Below are 15,647 nucleotides of genomic sequence, written 5' to 3' on the forward strand. Positions count from 1 at the left end.
CCAGCCTGAGTAACAGACCTTGCCTCATACAAAACAAAGCAATCACAAGCTTAATCTTTCACAATATGTTCAATAATGTAAATGTCTAACATAAAATTGCATAAAACTCATCATTGTTTGATAAATTAGTGTTTCTCTTAATCCATTTGAGGACAGAGTGCATCACTGTAAGTTTCATTGACAAGTTTGGTCCATGAAGAAAGATGATGTGGGAGAGGGCTGGAAGGGTAGGGCGGGCTAAGCCACTAGGGCCTAGGATGGCAATCCTAGAAGGTGGAGGTTATTTGGGAAGAGTTAGTAGTATTTATTGTGTACTTACTTTGTACCAGGCTCAGTTCTACATACTTGTCATGAATTAATTTAGTAACACTGAATTAAGATGAAGGACTGAGGCACAGAAAGGTTAAGTAACTTGTCCGAGGTGATAGTTTAAGAATGGAGCCAGTATGCAAACCCAGGCTCTGAATCATCGCACTGTTGCACCTTGGTAGTTTGAACATTTTTGGGGAAGAAAAAAAGATTTGTTTTAAGAAGACTGTGTTAAAATATTTTGGCTTCATAATTGTGTTTGAAGAGTAAGAAAGGTCTGAAAAGAGTATGTAAAAACATTAGCTAGAAGCTAAATAATATGGCAAGGAATAGGAGTAAGAGCAAGGGGACGATATAAACAAATCCTTAAATATTGTCTAATATAATCTTAGTTATAAACACCCTTCTTGCTGGTCCAAATGCTGTCACTAGAATTATTTTTCCCAACTTCATTGGGTTCCTTTAAGATGGCAAGATAAAGTAGATAGCATTGTTCATATTTTTTTGGAAGAAGAGTTAAGTACCAGAACATTAAATGGCCTTCCTTCAAGCACTCAGAGGCAGTGATGGGGCATGCTCCTAGTATCAGACCCTGAGTTCTTAGTGGAGATCTGGAGTGGGGAAGGAGAATGAGAGGCTGCTCAATGTTTTCTCCTTGCTCTCAGTTTTCTTCTTGGGTTTGGAGAAATACTCTTGTGAGATAGGTCACCACTTCACCCATATGAGCAATGCTGTATTACAGAGATTGACATTAACAGGAAAAAAAAAAAAAAAAAAAACCCAACAGGTCTATAGAGGTTACCCAGGGCCCTCAGGCCCATCAGGTCCCATGATGTGCACCCTGCTTGATGGCTGTTAGCCTTTGGAAGGGTGCTTAGGGCCTCTTCCCTTTTCTGCAGCCCAGTGCTTCAGGATGGCGGGGAGCCAGATCACTTTGGATTTGGTTATTTCGCTAGTCACTAGTAGGTTCCCTGGGCGGCATGTCTTAACTGGTGTCAGTTCTGTCTCTCAAGATCTGGCACACATGGTTCTTTCTCACTCCCCTCTCGGTCTTGGCCAAGTATCAGTGTGTACGTACACACACACTCCCCCACACACACGTGTGTGCACACCTCCCCCCCGACACACATACCCCTACCTAGTCATATTACTCCTTTCAGGTACATGTTTATGCACTTCAAGGACCTGCTTTCTGGGTTTCTTTGGAGCATAGAGATACAGCATAGATGATAAAGGAATAAAGAATCCCTAGCATTTGTTAAGGGTTATATTTTATTTTTCTTCCCTTTCTCTTATGTGTTCTAATTGAATCTCAGTGATAGCTGAGAAATGTTTTCTCATTTCTATTGAATTAAGAATGCTTTGTAGAAAGCATAAAACAGCTTTCTGATGTTTTCAGAACATGATTTTAAAATGTTCTGTATTATTATGTAGTATATGTTATATAGTATTATAGCTATAATTACTTTTTTTTTTATCTTTACCTATATGTTATAGTCCTAATAGGAAGTTCATTTGTGACTTAACACTAACCCATGTATTTAATATTGAATCTCTATTTATTACTACTTATAAAATTTGATACCACCTCTAATTTCATTTAGTTATTTATTAACATCTTTGGATGTTTGCCTTATACCAGGGTATGACTACAGTAGGCATGAAAGTGTATAAATCAATATGTATCCTTAAAATGATATACTAACAGAAGACATTTACTTTACTTAACTGGCTACCCAATACACAAAGCCATCATTCTGAAAGGCCACAAAAATGCTGCTTAGCATGTAATTAGATTTGTGCAATCAATATCATTTTCAAGGAATAGGTACATTCCAGTAAATTTTACCTAAGGCAAAATCACTTTCTAATCAATAAATTCTCTCATCATAGAAACAAAGACACATTTCCAGGGAGAATCCCAAGGAATCAAAGTAAGAACCTTTCATGGTAGAAGGGGGTGAAGCTCACCAGTTCCATGGCAATGTGAGATATGCTGCTTGTAGACAGAACATGGGAGATGAACAATAGTGGTTTGGGATATAGGAAAATTAGTGTGATGAATAAGGAGTAGATCAAACAATAATATGATTGAACCTCCCCAGTGGCATTCTCTTACTTTTAGAATAACCTCTTTGCTCTTTACCATGGCTCACAAGGATTCTTTTGACCTACCTCTCCAACTTCAACTTTGCCTTCTGCCCCTTACCACTGCCTAGCTATAGTGGCCACCTTCTGTTGATAGAACACAAGCTTGGTTCTACTACCACAGGGCCTTTGCACTGTCTGCTCCCACTGCCTAGATGACTTCCCTCTAGGTCTTCCAATGGCTGCCTCGCTCTCTTCATTCCCATCCTAGCTCACATGTCACTTCTTCAGCATCCACCCTATCTAACGTTGACACCTTTCTCCATTCCTCTGTTTGTTTCATTTCACTTGTCAACATGGAATGGAATATAGTAGGCCTTCAAGAACAAGAAACATTTATTGGGCGAATGGATCTAATCAATAAAATGATTAATCACATTGCCCTGCTTGGTAGCTTTTTAAAGATAAAAATTATATGATGGGGGAGGGGGGAGGGATAGCATTAGGAGATATACCTAATGTAAATGACAAGTTAATGGGTGCAGCACACCAACATGGCACATGTATACGTATGTAAGAAACCTGCACGTTGTGCACATGTACCCTGGAACTTAAAGTATAATAATAAAAAGATTATATGACATTTTACCATTATTTTAAAGAAAAGATCTTGCAGATCATTCTAGCCTATTCACAAAAAAGGAATCAACCCAAGTCCGTCTAGGATCTTCAAGTAACAACCCAGATCTCATGTCTCATGAATGAAATATCAGGCAGTCATTTTCTTTTCTATAATTATGCCCAAATCATTGGCTGTGACTTTAAGTAAGAGATTGAAGAAAAGCCTCTGTTAGACTGATGAAATCCAAAGTTATTGTGTCATAAAAACTTATTTTAATTAGATTTATTTTTTCCACTTAGTCTGTAAATACTTCTATTGATAATTATGTCTAGGTGTATAACTTTTGGTAGAAGTTCAATAATGTATATGCCAGTATGTTTTCATGTCTTTCCTCAAAAAGTTCTATTTATTGAAAAATTTACTTGCTTTTCTTTTGAGAAAATTTTTAGTGAACTTTCTGTTATGAATAAATTAATCAATGTTGTTGACCCTAATAGAACGTGTTATTTGTAAACTGTTTGGCAGTGTATTCTGACAGCCTTTCTTCTTTGCAGGAATATATTGCTAAGAATTTCTGTGTCATGCAGTCCCAGATTGGCTATGATATTTTGGCAGAAGATACTATCACAGCTTTGTTGCACAACAACAGAAAACTACTAGAGAAACATATCACAGCAAAAGAAATAGAAACATTTGTCAGTTTACTCAGGAGAAATCGGGAGCCAAGGTTTGAAATGATTCATGCGGTATTCTTTCCTAGTGGAGACTGTGGCTTTGTGTTTTATTTTTAGAACTTTTAAAAGTTAGAATTCTTTCATATCACTAACTTTTATGGACAAACTATGTTGGGCTTATTGGTATAATAATTGTATATAATAAAGAGTTACTACCTCGTAAGAGATCAAAGCCCTTTATAGACATACTTAAGTATGATTGATTTTCACTCTGAATCCTCATGATTTTATAGACCTTTATGGTTTCTCAAAATACATTCATATTATTTAGATCCTTGCACATTTGTGTGAGATACACTGGTTGTATATTATTACCCCCATTTTAGAGATGAGAAAATAGAAGCCTAGCGAGCAACTTGCCCAGGCGTACCCTAATAGGAATAGAACGCAAGGTAAATCAAGGGTTTCTGATTCCACATCAAGTTCTTTTTCTGTTGTACCATGCTGCCTTATCTTGAAGAAATGAGTGCAGAAAAGTCAAGCCAATTGGCAGTGTTTCCTTAGCTAATTAGTACAGCAAATAAATGCTAGAAGGTAGAAATGGGCCTCTGACTTGACCAGGTCATAGTAATTTTCATTAGGCGTGTGCTCTATTTCTATTTTATTCAGTACAGCATTAGCTTTGATCTGCTTTTGGTTTGATATTCAGCTCTGGGGAGACTCACTTTAGGGGAGATGAATGATTTTCTAAATGTAAGTCACGGTGCTGTGGGAGGAATATCATAAAATAAATAGAAGCAAACACGTCGGTTTTGAAACAAGACTTGTATTAAATAAAAAAAAATTATATGTTTAATTTGTTTCTAATGATGCAGTAAACAACACATTAGACAAATGTTGCGTGGAAATAATATTAAAACATATAATAAGTTTATTTTATTGTATTCCAAATTTTATCTTTATTCTGATGCTTTTATAAAATGCTTCGTCTTCATATTCCATTTAATTTTTTTCTCTTGCCAGGTTTTTGGATTATTTGTCAGATCTGTGTGTGTCTAATACTACTGCTATTCCTGTAACTCAAGAACTCATCTGTAAATTTATGTTGAGTCCAGGCAATGCAGACATTCTCATTCAAACTAAGTAAGCCCAGATAATGGATGCATCATTTTCCTGTTGATTATTTGTAAGCATTGTAGTTCTTTGTCATATTTACAAGTGTACTTTTTAGTAGATTTTTGTGTGTGCTATTTATTTGAAGGGTGGTCTCAATGCAAGCAGACAACCCCATGGAGAGCTCCATCCTTTCAGATGACATTGACGATGAAGAAGTTTGGCTCTATTGGATTGACAGCAACAGGGAACCTCATGGCAAAGCTATCAGGCACCTTGCTCAAGAGGCAAAAGAAGGCACCAAAGCTGACTTAGAAGTTCTTACCTATTACAGGTTAAGTATTGTAGACAATCTTACAATAATTCTCAATCTCACGTATTAATTGAGAACTGGTTCTCTGTAGCCACTAGAAGTTAGGTATCTATGAAGAGGCAATTTTAAAAGTCATGTCAGAACTAGGGTAGCTGAAATATTTAGCATTATTTAAAGTATTCAAAATACAAGTTAACATGTCTATTTTCTGCATACACCACTTGTAATTTCCTGGTTTTTCACCAGCTTGGAATTGTTGTGCAGCCAAAGGCTTTGTCCTCGTATTGAGTAGAGTGGAGGCAGATGAGAGACATGTTAGGACCTAGGTGATGGAGTCGAGAGGGATATAGACATGGGGCTAAGGAAATTGATCTGGCCACAAGGGTAGCCAGTAGTTTAGTATAGAGTGGATTATGAATATGTGGTGACCTAGGGCCTAAGAGAAACTGGTGCCTGTAGTTATGAAAGTTCAGCACTGGAATATGGCAGCAGAAGTACTGAAGGCAGTTCCTGGTGGTCAGCATATTGGGAGCAAGAACCTAGCTGGCGTCTTTGAGTTGCAGGGATAGAAACCCAAGGCAGAAACCTTGGGGCCAACTTGGGCCCAAATGGCAAGAATCAGACAAAGACAGATGACGCGTTGTGTTCCCTGGTTTCTACAACTATAGCAACCAAATCAAAGGCTAATTCTTAATCTCAAAACTGGGCTGATAAGCCAAGTGCACTCATGCCATTTGGACTGATCTTTTTTGGTTTGGGAACTGAATGGGGCAAAACCTGGAGTGTAGACACTAGAGCCTGAAGCTGAGTGAGGCTGAGGAAGGTGGAGAGAGATGGTTTCATGTGAGCTGTTGCCCATAGCCTTCAGCCTGAGTGCAGTGTTTGTAATCCTAGGAAACCCAGACTGGAGTGCCTAGTGACACTCTCCAGCAGACACATTTTGCTGAAACAAGTAAGAGGTATTGTAACTGAAGGGACAGAGAGACAGTTTCATATATGTCTTGTCATTTGATCTTAATGGTTAACATACTACAATCAAGAGTTTGACTCTAATATCATGAATGCTTGGAAATACAGGTGTCTTAAACATAGATACTGATTGGTACTGTGATGTTTAAAGATTTCTTCGAGATAAGACAATAATGTACTATGTTTATCATTTTTAAGGTACCAGCTAAACCTCTTTGCAAGGATGTGCTTGGATCGCCAGTATCTGGCCATAAACCAGATTTCTACACAGCTCTCTGTAGACCTGATCCTGCGGTGTGTGTCGGATGAGAGCCTGCCGTTCGACCTCCGAGCGTCCTTCTGTCGCCTCATGCTCCACATGCACGTTGACCGGGATCCCCAGGAGTCTGTGGTGCCTGTTCGCTATGCCAGGCTCTGGACAGAAATCCCCACAAAGATCACAATTCATGAGTATGTTTGGAAAAAGGTCTTGAGGCTTTGGAGTCCAGCAGATGAACTCCACATCAAATGGCTACAGTTTTGAAATGTAACATGTGCAAAGGCATTTGTGTGTCCTGTCGCGGGTTGTTAATCTTCTAAATGCAAATAAGATACTCGTTTTTGAGGGTGAAATAACTCTCAGTGGGAATAAAGGCATTTTCTAGAAAACAATAAGCAAATAATGTTGCTCTAATTGGCAAGAATTTTAAGTACTTCATATTGTGGTAGACTGCTACAACTGCTTTACACATCGCTCATTTCACAACAGCCCCGTTTTACAGATGAGGACCCAGGCCCTAGGAAGGCTAACTAATTTATCCAGGATTATGCAGCCAGGAAACTGAAGTACATATGTTTTATTATTTTTAAATGATTGCAATCAGTTTAACTTGCATTATCTTCTTTCTGTATTTCCAGATATGATTCTATAACAGACTCTTCCCGAAATGATATGAAGAGGAAATTTGCCCTGACAATGGAATTTGTTGAAGAATATTTGAAAGAAGTCGTAAACCAGCCCTTTCCTTTTGGGGATAAAGAAAAAAATAAACTGACATTTGAGGTACATTTTCCCTCCAATATTTAGGATGGGTAGTTTAGTTCATGAAGATATTATTTTCTCTGCCATTTTTAAAAGATAGATTTGGTGCTTTAATGTCCAGTAGAAAACATTTTATTTATAATTGTCTATTAATTACTGTTTCCCTTGATTTTTTTTGTTTCATTTGTGTAAGATTTTTTGCATGTAATAAGCACAGGCAGTTTTGCATATTTTGTGGAATGTTTGGATACTTTTTTTTGTCTCTAAGGAGATGATGTTTTTATTCTCATTGAACGGAATTGAAATATCTTCAGTTTGGGGATATAGTGACAAAACTAGAGAAAGGATGCTATTACTTGATACCTGGTGTATTAGCTACCTACTGGTGTATAACAAATTACTCCAAAACTTTGCAGCCTGAAGCAACAAACATTATCATAGCTTCTATGGGTCAGGAAGCCAGGAGTAGCTTAGCTGGGTGGTTCTGGCTCAGGGTCTGTGATGGGGTAGCCAGCAAGCTGTTGACTGGGATTGCAGCCATCTGGGGCTGACAGTCTGTTTCTAAGGTCACTGGAGGGGTTGTTGGTGGCCACACCTCCTTGCTGGCTGTTGGCACCTCAGCTTCCTGCCATGTGGGCCTTTCTGTAGGCTGCCTGGGTGTCCTCATGACATGGCACCTGGCTTCCTCAGAGCAAGCCATCTGAGAGAGAGAGAGAGAGTCCAAGATGGAAGTTGCAGTCTTCTGTAATCTAATCTTGAAAGTGACATGTCATCACTTCTGTTGGTCACTTGGACTAACTCTGATACAGTGTGGTAGGGGGAGACTGTGCACTGAGGGCCACATGTTGGAGGTAGACTCTCGCACTTGGAATGTCCTCTGCAATCCCCAAGACCACAAAGCAGCATAGGGAACATAGATTTCTGGGCAAATTTCTTGGATAATAGCTGTTTATTAAAGTAATTAATTGGTGCAACCATTTATTAAGTGGCATCCTGCTGACTTAAATTACTTAAATGTTTAATTAGGATGTAAATAATTCTAGTGTAAATTTTGTTAAGTACCTTAAAGCACTCTGAATCTTACTTGGATTTAGTTCTAGACTTGAATAAATCAAAGTTCAAGTGGTTGCTTTTGCAAGTATTTTAACTCCTAGGTGTTAAAGAATTAGGAAGTTTAGAAATAGCTGTGCTAATTTAGATAATAAAAAGCCAATGTTTATTGCAATTCCCAATTTTTTTTCCACTCTTTCACCCTCCCCCTCCCTGCTTTTTTTTTTTTATTAAGGTGGTCCACTTGGCTCGGAATCTTATATACTTTGGATTTTATAGTTTCAGTGAGTTATTAAGGCTAACAAGAACACTTCTGGCTATTTTAGACATTGTACAGGCCCCCATGTCGTCATACTTTGAAAGATTAAGCAAATTTCAAGATGGAGGTAAGAATTTTGAGAAATGTGATAATATCAATGTTATTACTTGGAAGTAAGATAAAAAACAAAACTACAGAGAAGGTGTTGCTATTGTGTACCTGCTAATATATGTGTGCATATGAACACAATTCCTATGACAGGGCTGAGTGATAATAAGGTGGATTTACAAACATGCATCTCTGTTTATAATGCTAAAGCTTTGAAAGATGAATTCATAAGGTCAGATTTCATCTTTAGCAACTAACATTAGAGCCAAACCACTTGTGAAAATATTATGTGTTAAAAAATGAAAACATCTTGATATTTGTGGTCATGTGGTTCAAGCAATTCTCCTGCCTCAGCCTCCTTTATTTTTACAAATACGGATTAAATTATAAGATGTCAAAGAGAGAATAGATTTGAAAGCTATGCTCTACAGCAGAGCTTAGACAGATGCAAGGAAGACCAGGCACGGTGGCCCACCCCTGTAATCCCAGCGCTTTGTGAGGCCAAGGCAGGCAGATCATGAGGTCAGGAGATGGAGACCATCCTGGCCAACATGATGAAAACCCGTCTCTATTAACAATGCAAAAATTAGCTGGACATGGTGGCGCGTGCCTGTAATCACAGCTCCTCAGGAGGCTGAGGTGGGAGAATTGTTTGAACCAGGGAGTCAGACGTTGCAGTGTCAAGATCGTGCCACTGCGCTCCAGCCTGACGACAGAATGAGACTCCATCTCAAAAAAAAAAAAAAAAAGAAAGAAAAAGAAAAAAAAGAAAGATTCGAGGAAAGGGGTGGCAAAGTATCATGCCAGAGAAGGAGCAAATGCCACGCCAGTGTGGGAACCTGTGGAGTGAAGTGGATAAGAGAATGGGCTTTCAAGTTAGAGTGCCTGTATTCAAATCCTGCCTTGACCATTTATAAGGTACTTATCTTCTCTATGATTTCTCTTTTCTCATCTGAGATATGAAGATGATAATAACAATATCCTTCTCACAGTTTCCTTGCAAAAATTAAGGGAATGTATACAATATAATGGACTTTCAACAGTGACTGTCCCATAAGTCAATACAAAGTTTTTATGACGATTGTCTTGGGTTGGATACCCTAAAAACACCCTGAGATAGAGGCTCGTTTGCAGAAGGCATATGGAGGAGTGCACTTGGATATATACCTGTTAGGAAGTGAGGAAGGTAGGACTGGGCAGGCAGAGAAGCTCATCTGCAATGCAGTTATGACTGAGACCTCAGGTCATCCTGTAGGGAGCTCTGGAGCTGGGATGCTCTTTGGAATTGTCACAAATTAAGGCAAAGGGGGCCACACTTGGTGTCTTTGCATCAGCCAGCTATTACTACTTGGCTTCGTCCCGGAGGGGGCTGTGTAACATTGGGTAAGAGTCCGTCCTAGCGAGAGGTACAGCTGTAAATAACAACAAGGATGCCCAGCAGCTGGGGCAGTAAGAGCCTCAGCCCTGAAAAGGGGACACAGGTGGAGCACAGTAGTATCCACTACAACATCCACTACAGGATTAAAAGGGCAAAAACCAGAAACCTAATTTCAGACATAAAGAAGAAATATCTAGTTAAGAATTATAAATGAGCAACTTACAGTAACCTAAAGTAATTAATTGCTGCTGCTCAAATCTCAATTCCTTTTTTAGCTTTCAAAAAACGGTACAAATCATTAAGAAGCCAACTGAACCACATAAATCCCTCACCTTCAGCATAACTAGAAGCGAAGGGACAATGCAAATGCTAGTTACTGTAAGTAGAAAAATAAACATTCATTTTCAGTACAGCTGCCTGGTGAGCTCCCATTGCAAGCTTTGAGGATGGTGAGCGGTTTTCGGAGAAACTGGGGAAGAGAAAAGGGATCATATGCAAAGAGAATGAAATGAAATTGTATGAAAATCACCCTCAGAAAGAGAAAGTCTATCTAGGTGTGAAAACATGGAAAAAGTATCCGGGTAGATAAGAGCACCAACTAAACAGGAAGGGACTTGAAATAGCACAGGGAGCAGTTGTGGAAAAGCAGTGCTTCTAGGGATGAACAAGTTTGCAGGTAAGGGAAGGGCACCCCTTCGAGTCTTTTGGTGAAGGAAAAAGAGGCAAGATGGGGAGATCTAGAATACCACAAGACAAAAGAAACCTGAAACATCGATGGGCATATCACTCCACCGACCTCCACCAAAAGCCAAATTTTAAAGAAACTGCACTTCATGACTCTGACAGGAGGGGGCGCCCTTGAACCAGCGATCCTGTAAACCCGCTCATTGTTAATCCTGTCTGCTGAATGTGTCAATGTCATCGGTCTCACTATGTGAAACCGCTGTTTAAGACAAAAACAGAATGGAAAAATCTAAACACCTCAGTGGATGGAAATTCCTCCCTGAAAAGCAACTGTGAAGCAGAAGAATATTGTAACATGATACTCTAAATGGAATTAAGTAGCTTCAAGCACAGTGAACTATGGAAAACACTTTGATTCATAAATTCAAAAACTAAGATCAGAAATGGACCAAAACCCAAGAAGAAATGAAATGAAAATTGTTTGAACTTAGGAAAGAAATAGAATAAAATGGTTGGCTTTATTTATTTATTTATTTTTACCAACACAGATTAAATTATAAGGTGTCAAAGAGAGAATAGATTTGAAGGAAAATCAAATAGGTGACATTGAAGAAAGGCAGGAGAACAATGAAGAAAATGACAATGATCCAAAGAAACAAGTGATGAGGGTGAGAGGGAAAGAGGCTGAAATGGAAGAAAGGCAAAGAAGAGCCATCATATGAATAATTGGAGTCCCTGAAGAAGAAAAACAAGAAAACAGAACAGAATTGAGTATTTAAAATTGCAATCCAAGAGAACCTCTTGGAAATAAAAGACAACCTGAATCTACATGGTATAATTATCCAGAATGGTAATCTCTAAGAGCATAATAAAATTATTATATGTAGTATACATTCAGAGAGAGAATAATAAGGGTTTGAGGGAGGAACCATGAGAGCAAATGGAGAAAAAAGGAAAGCGTATATGAATATTCTTTACTATTATTGCATCTTTAAAGTAAATTGAATGTTTTATAAAAATAAATCTATGAACAACATACGAATGAGAGCAAAGCAAAGACCAAGAACCGTAGTTGTTAATCAAAGAGCAGGGGCATGCAGGGGTCTATATTAATTCTGCTGCCTGAATCTCACTAGTGAGACTCCTTTTACCACTCCCAGAGGGTACATAACACTTGAAATGTCTGTATTAAAGCTTCTTGTTATGCTTTTACAGTCTTCAGTCTAAACTAAATTATTCTTAAAAAGCTCGAAGTTGATCCTGACTTTTGATCTCAGTGCTTACAGTCTGCCTTCAGTGTTTCACCATGAAGAGTATTTTATTAAAGACTTACTTTTTTTTAGAGCAGTTTTAGGTTCATGGCAAAATTAAGAGGAAGATACAGAGATTTTTTTATTTATCACCTGCCCCCCAACATGCATAGCCTCCCCATATCAACATCCTCCAGCACAGGGGTACATTTGTTACAATTGATAAACCAACATTGACATCATTATGTCAAGTTCGTCCTTGACATTGGGGTTCACTGTTGGTGTTGCACATTCTATGTATTTGGACAAATATATAATGAGACGTATCTAACATTATAGTATCATACAGCATCTTTTCACTGCCCTAAAAATTCTCTGTGCTCCGCATATTCAACCCCTCTCCCACCTCCTCACCGCCCCCTGGCAACTGCTGATTTTTTTCTCTCTCCATAGTTTTGCTTAAGGAAAGTATTTTTTTTCTTGGAAAAGTTGTAACTTGTTTGCACTCTCCACCGTCCTGTTTATATCTGCCCTCAAGGACACATACATTTAATTTTTATAATTCTCATATTTTTAGTGAATTCCATTGACTTCTAGATACCTTGATTATTTCTTTCAGCAATCTGATAATAATTTATTATTTTATTTAATAAGAATCTATTGAAGAATTACAATATGCCAGACACAGTTCTAGTCACTGGTAATAAGTAATGAACAAGATAACCAAAGTTGTTAGTCACAGGGAAGACAATTAATAAATAAATAGGCAAAATTTCTCCTCTCTCCTATTAAGAGAAACAGCCAGATTATCTATCTATCTATCTATCTATCTATCTATCTATCTATCTATCTATCTATCTATCTATCTTGTAACATCTGATAATGCTGTGAAGACAAATAAAGTAGGTCAATGATATGGAGACTGATGGAGTGAGGGAGGGTAGAATTTTGTTTTAAGTTTGATGGACAATCTCTGGAGGGATTTGAGAAGGGACTGATGTGATCTGATCATGTTGGCTGCTGAATGGAGAATAGAGAATATCTATGTGGGCAAAAATGTTGAAGACTGAGAAACTGTTTCAGATTAAAGGAGATTAAACAGACATGACAACTAAAATTCAATATGCAATTCAGCACTGGATCCTGAATTAGGAGAAATATTATCTATAGAAGATATTATTGGCACAAGTGATAACATTTGAAAATGAATTATAGGAATATGGATTGCAGGTTATATTTGAATATTGATTATGTCAGTTAGATTTCCTGACTTTTGTAATTGCACTGTGCTTAGCTAAGCTAATATACTTGTTTTTAGCGAATACATGCTGAAGAATTGAAAGTTGAAACGTCATGATGTCTGGAACTAACTTTCAAATAGAGCAGGAAAGATGTGTGTGTGCGTGCGTGTGCGTGTGTGTGTGTATGTGTGTGGGTGTGTGGAGACAGAGAGATGCAAATGTGGCAGCATTTGTGAATCTAATCAATCTGGGCAGAGTCTATGTGGGAGTTCTTTGTACTATTCTTGCAACTCTTCCTATAAATTTGAAAGTTTTCTAAAACAAAAAAGTTAAGAACTTAAGTAATTAACTTGGTAGGAAAAGGATTTATGTTATGCAAGGTGACAATTCAAACCTCAAGAATGATCTTACAACTCTACTAGGAGATGTGTGGTTAATATTATAGGTAGGTTCTCTATTAGACTATAAATTCCTAACAAAAGTTCTGATAGACTGTATAAATTCTTAACAGAAGAAGCAAGAAGAAACACTTTTCTGGAATCTCCAAATATGGAGATAGGATTGTCAAGCATGGGAAAAATCCTGTGGTGCAGGGTGAGACAAAGGTCGATGCCAGAGGAAATCCCAGATTGTGGAAAGTACCTAGAGGAAAAAAAAGAACTATTATTTTAAAGATCAACTGCTAGGAGTCATAGCAGTGTTACCACATTACAATATTCTGTATCATCATCTTGGCTCTTCGATATCTAAATGCTTTGGATTGTATTTTCTTCTTCTTTTTTTTCATGTGGACTCCTCTCATACTACAAATATTTTTTCTCTTTTAAAGAAACTTTATCTTCAATGGGAAGTCATTTGCAAAGTACAATTAAAAAAAAAGTGGTTTTATAAACGTTGTTGCTAGATAGACCGGTTCCTTTAAGTAAATGATACAGTTCTGTATGCTCATATCATGTCTGGAAAATTTTATGCACTAGAACTACATCTTTTTTTATCCCTCTTAGTTCCCACTTACTAACTTTTCTCCAGCACAGTTGGGGTTGGACATGCAGAAAAATGTGTTTGGCAGGTCAGACGCAGGGGAGCGGAAGAGGAAGCATATCTAGAAGGAAAAGGCTTTACAGTTCCTGGAGTTCCATTTTGTGCCAGCCTCAGTGGCGCCAGGCTTAAATGGGATGGGCACGCACAGCAGCCATTTGTTTTTTCTGGGAAATCCTGTAGCTTTAGATGCCAGTGATGGGTGTTTGAGGTTGTAGAGATGGCTGGCTTGGAAAGTGGCAATTACAGAAATTTTCTTCTTCTGCATCCTCGGTCACACAGCAGCCCACTTCGGCGTCACTGTAAGTTGTCCTCATCCCAGATCTGGTTGGGGGTCTGTGTCTAGCTTCCAGGTGGTGGCTGCTCCCTGTCACAATGGCTTACAGTTGGCACACTCGGCAGAAATTGCTAGGTTCAGAAGCGGCTTTTCATCTTCATACCTAGAGGTGGTCCGTTCAGAAAATGATTGAGGCTTGTTCATGTGGAGACACAGGGAGCTGGCACTGGCCTTCACTGGCCGTCACTGTAGTGAAATAGAAGATTCAGAACTTCAGAACTATCAATCCAATACCTTTCATTGGCTATACATTTACTTAAGAAATATTGTTTTCAAACCAATGTACCTGCTCCCAGGAGGCTGTGTTGTTGAGTGAATTTGCTTTGCCTAATACTTATAATTTGCTCTCAGTGATTTTAAATGCACAGGCACCATTCAGTGTAATTGATCTTTTGAGTAGAAGGATTATGGCAAGCTGTGTTCTTCTTTGTCGCTTATAGAAGTTAAAAGCAAATGCACATACAAGCTGATGAACTGGATATTTTCCATATTCTTTGCAAGCATTTCACTTTTAAAAGTATACATCTTTTTATACTTGCCAAAGGATGGACAATCTAAAGCTTTCTATTTCTACTAATAATTAAGAGCCCTTTTTTCTTTTACAACAGCATGGGTATATTTTGTTCTGCTGGAGAGTCACTTAAATAGTTGAGGGCAAATGTGAATCCCACTTACGCATCTTCTGTGGAACAGCATAATATGTGTATAACTCTGAATCATTCGAGTATCATCTCCATGTAAATGTGTGTGTGGTGAGAATAGAGAAGTTGACACAGTCTGGAAATGGTTTGGGTCTGGTTTGTTATTTATCTATCCTGTTAATATCCTTCTACCGATCTGTGTTTGCTGTTTGAATGGGACTGGGGTTCAACTTTGAATTTCCACCATGGAACAATAAAGTCTACATCGTTCAGTGAACTTTGGGCATAATTAGTGTGTCTAGGACACTACTACAATTTCTTTTCACTATTGCCTTCCTTCCCATCCTTGAACTCACCATAATTTGAAAAGGCAGTAGATCATAGAAAATTACCAAAAGACCAACCAGGAGCTAAACAGTTTCTTCATAGCTTCTCTCATTTTGCTTTTTCATAACAATTTCAAATTCTTAGAAGTTTCCATAGCTAAGCACTGAAATGTGGGCCTGTTCCCAGTCAGTAACCATGTAATCTCTTTCGTTGGTATATATGTTA

The 15,647-nt window shown here is 38.2% G+C and overlaps 1 protein-coding gene across 1 annotated transcript in view; it reads left to right on the plus strand.

Moving 5' to 3' along the window:
- ITPR2 (inositol 1,4,5-trisphosphate receptor, type 2) overlaps positions 1-15,647 on the plus strand; it is a 455,230-nt gene that overhangs the window by 123,272 nt on the left and 316,311 nt on the right. The window contains exons 16-21 of the mRNA XM_012002420.1: positions 3,574-3,746; positions 4,717-4,836; positions 4,955-5,140; positions 6,287-6,538; positions 6,986-7,130; positions 8,395-8,545. Coding sequence (XP_011857810.1) covers positions 3,574-3,746; positions 4,717-4,836; positions 4,955-5,140; positions 6,287-6,538; positions 6,986-7,130; positions 8,395-8,545 — 1,027 coding nt within the window. The remainder of the gene's footprint in view (positions 1-3,573; positions 3,747-4,716; positions 4,837-4,954; positions 5,141-6,286; positions 6,539-6,985; positions 7,131-8,394; positions 8,546-15,647) is intronic.

The sequence above is a fragment of the Mandrillus leucophaeus genome, unplaced genomic scaffold (assembly GCF_000951045.1).
Source record: "Mandrillus leucophaeus isolate KB7577 unplaced genomic scaffold, Mleu.le_1.0 Scaffold686, whole genome shotgun sequence".
Taxonomy (NCBI): Eukaryota; Metazoa; Chordata; class Mammalia; order Primates; family Cercopithecidae; genus Mandrillus; species Mandrillus leucophaeus.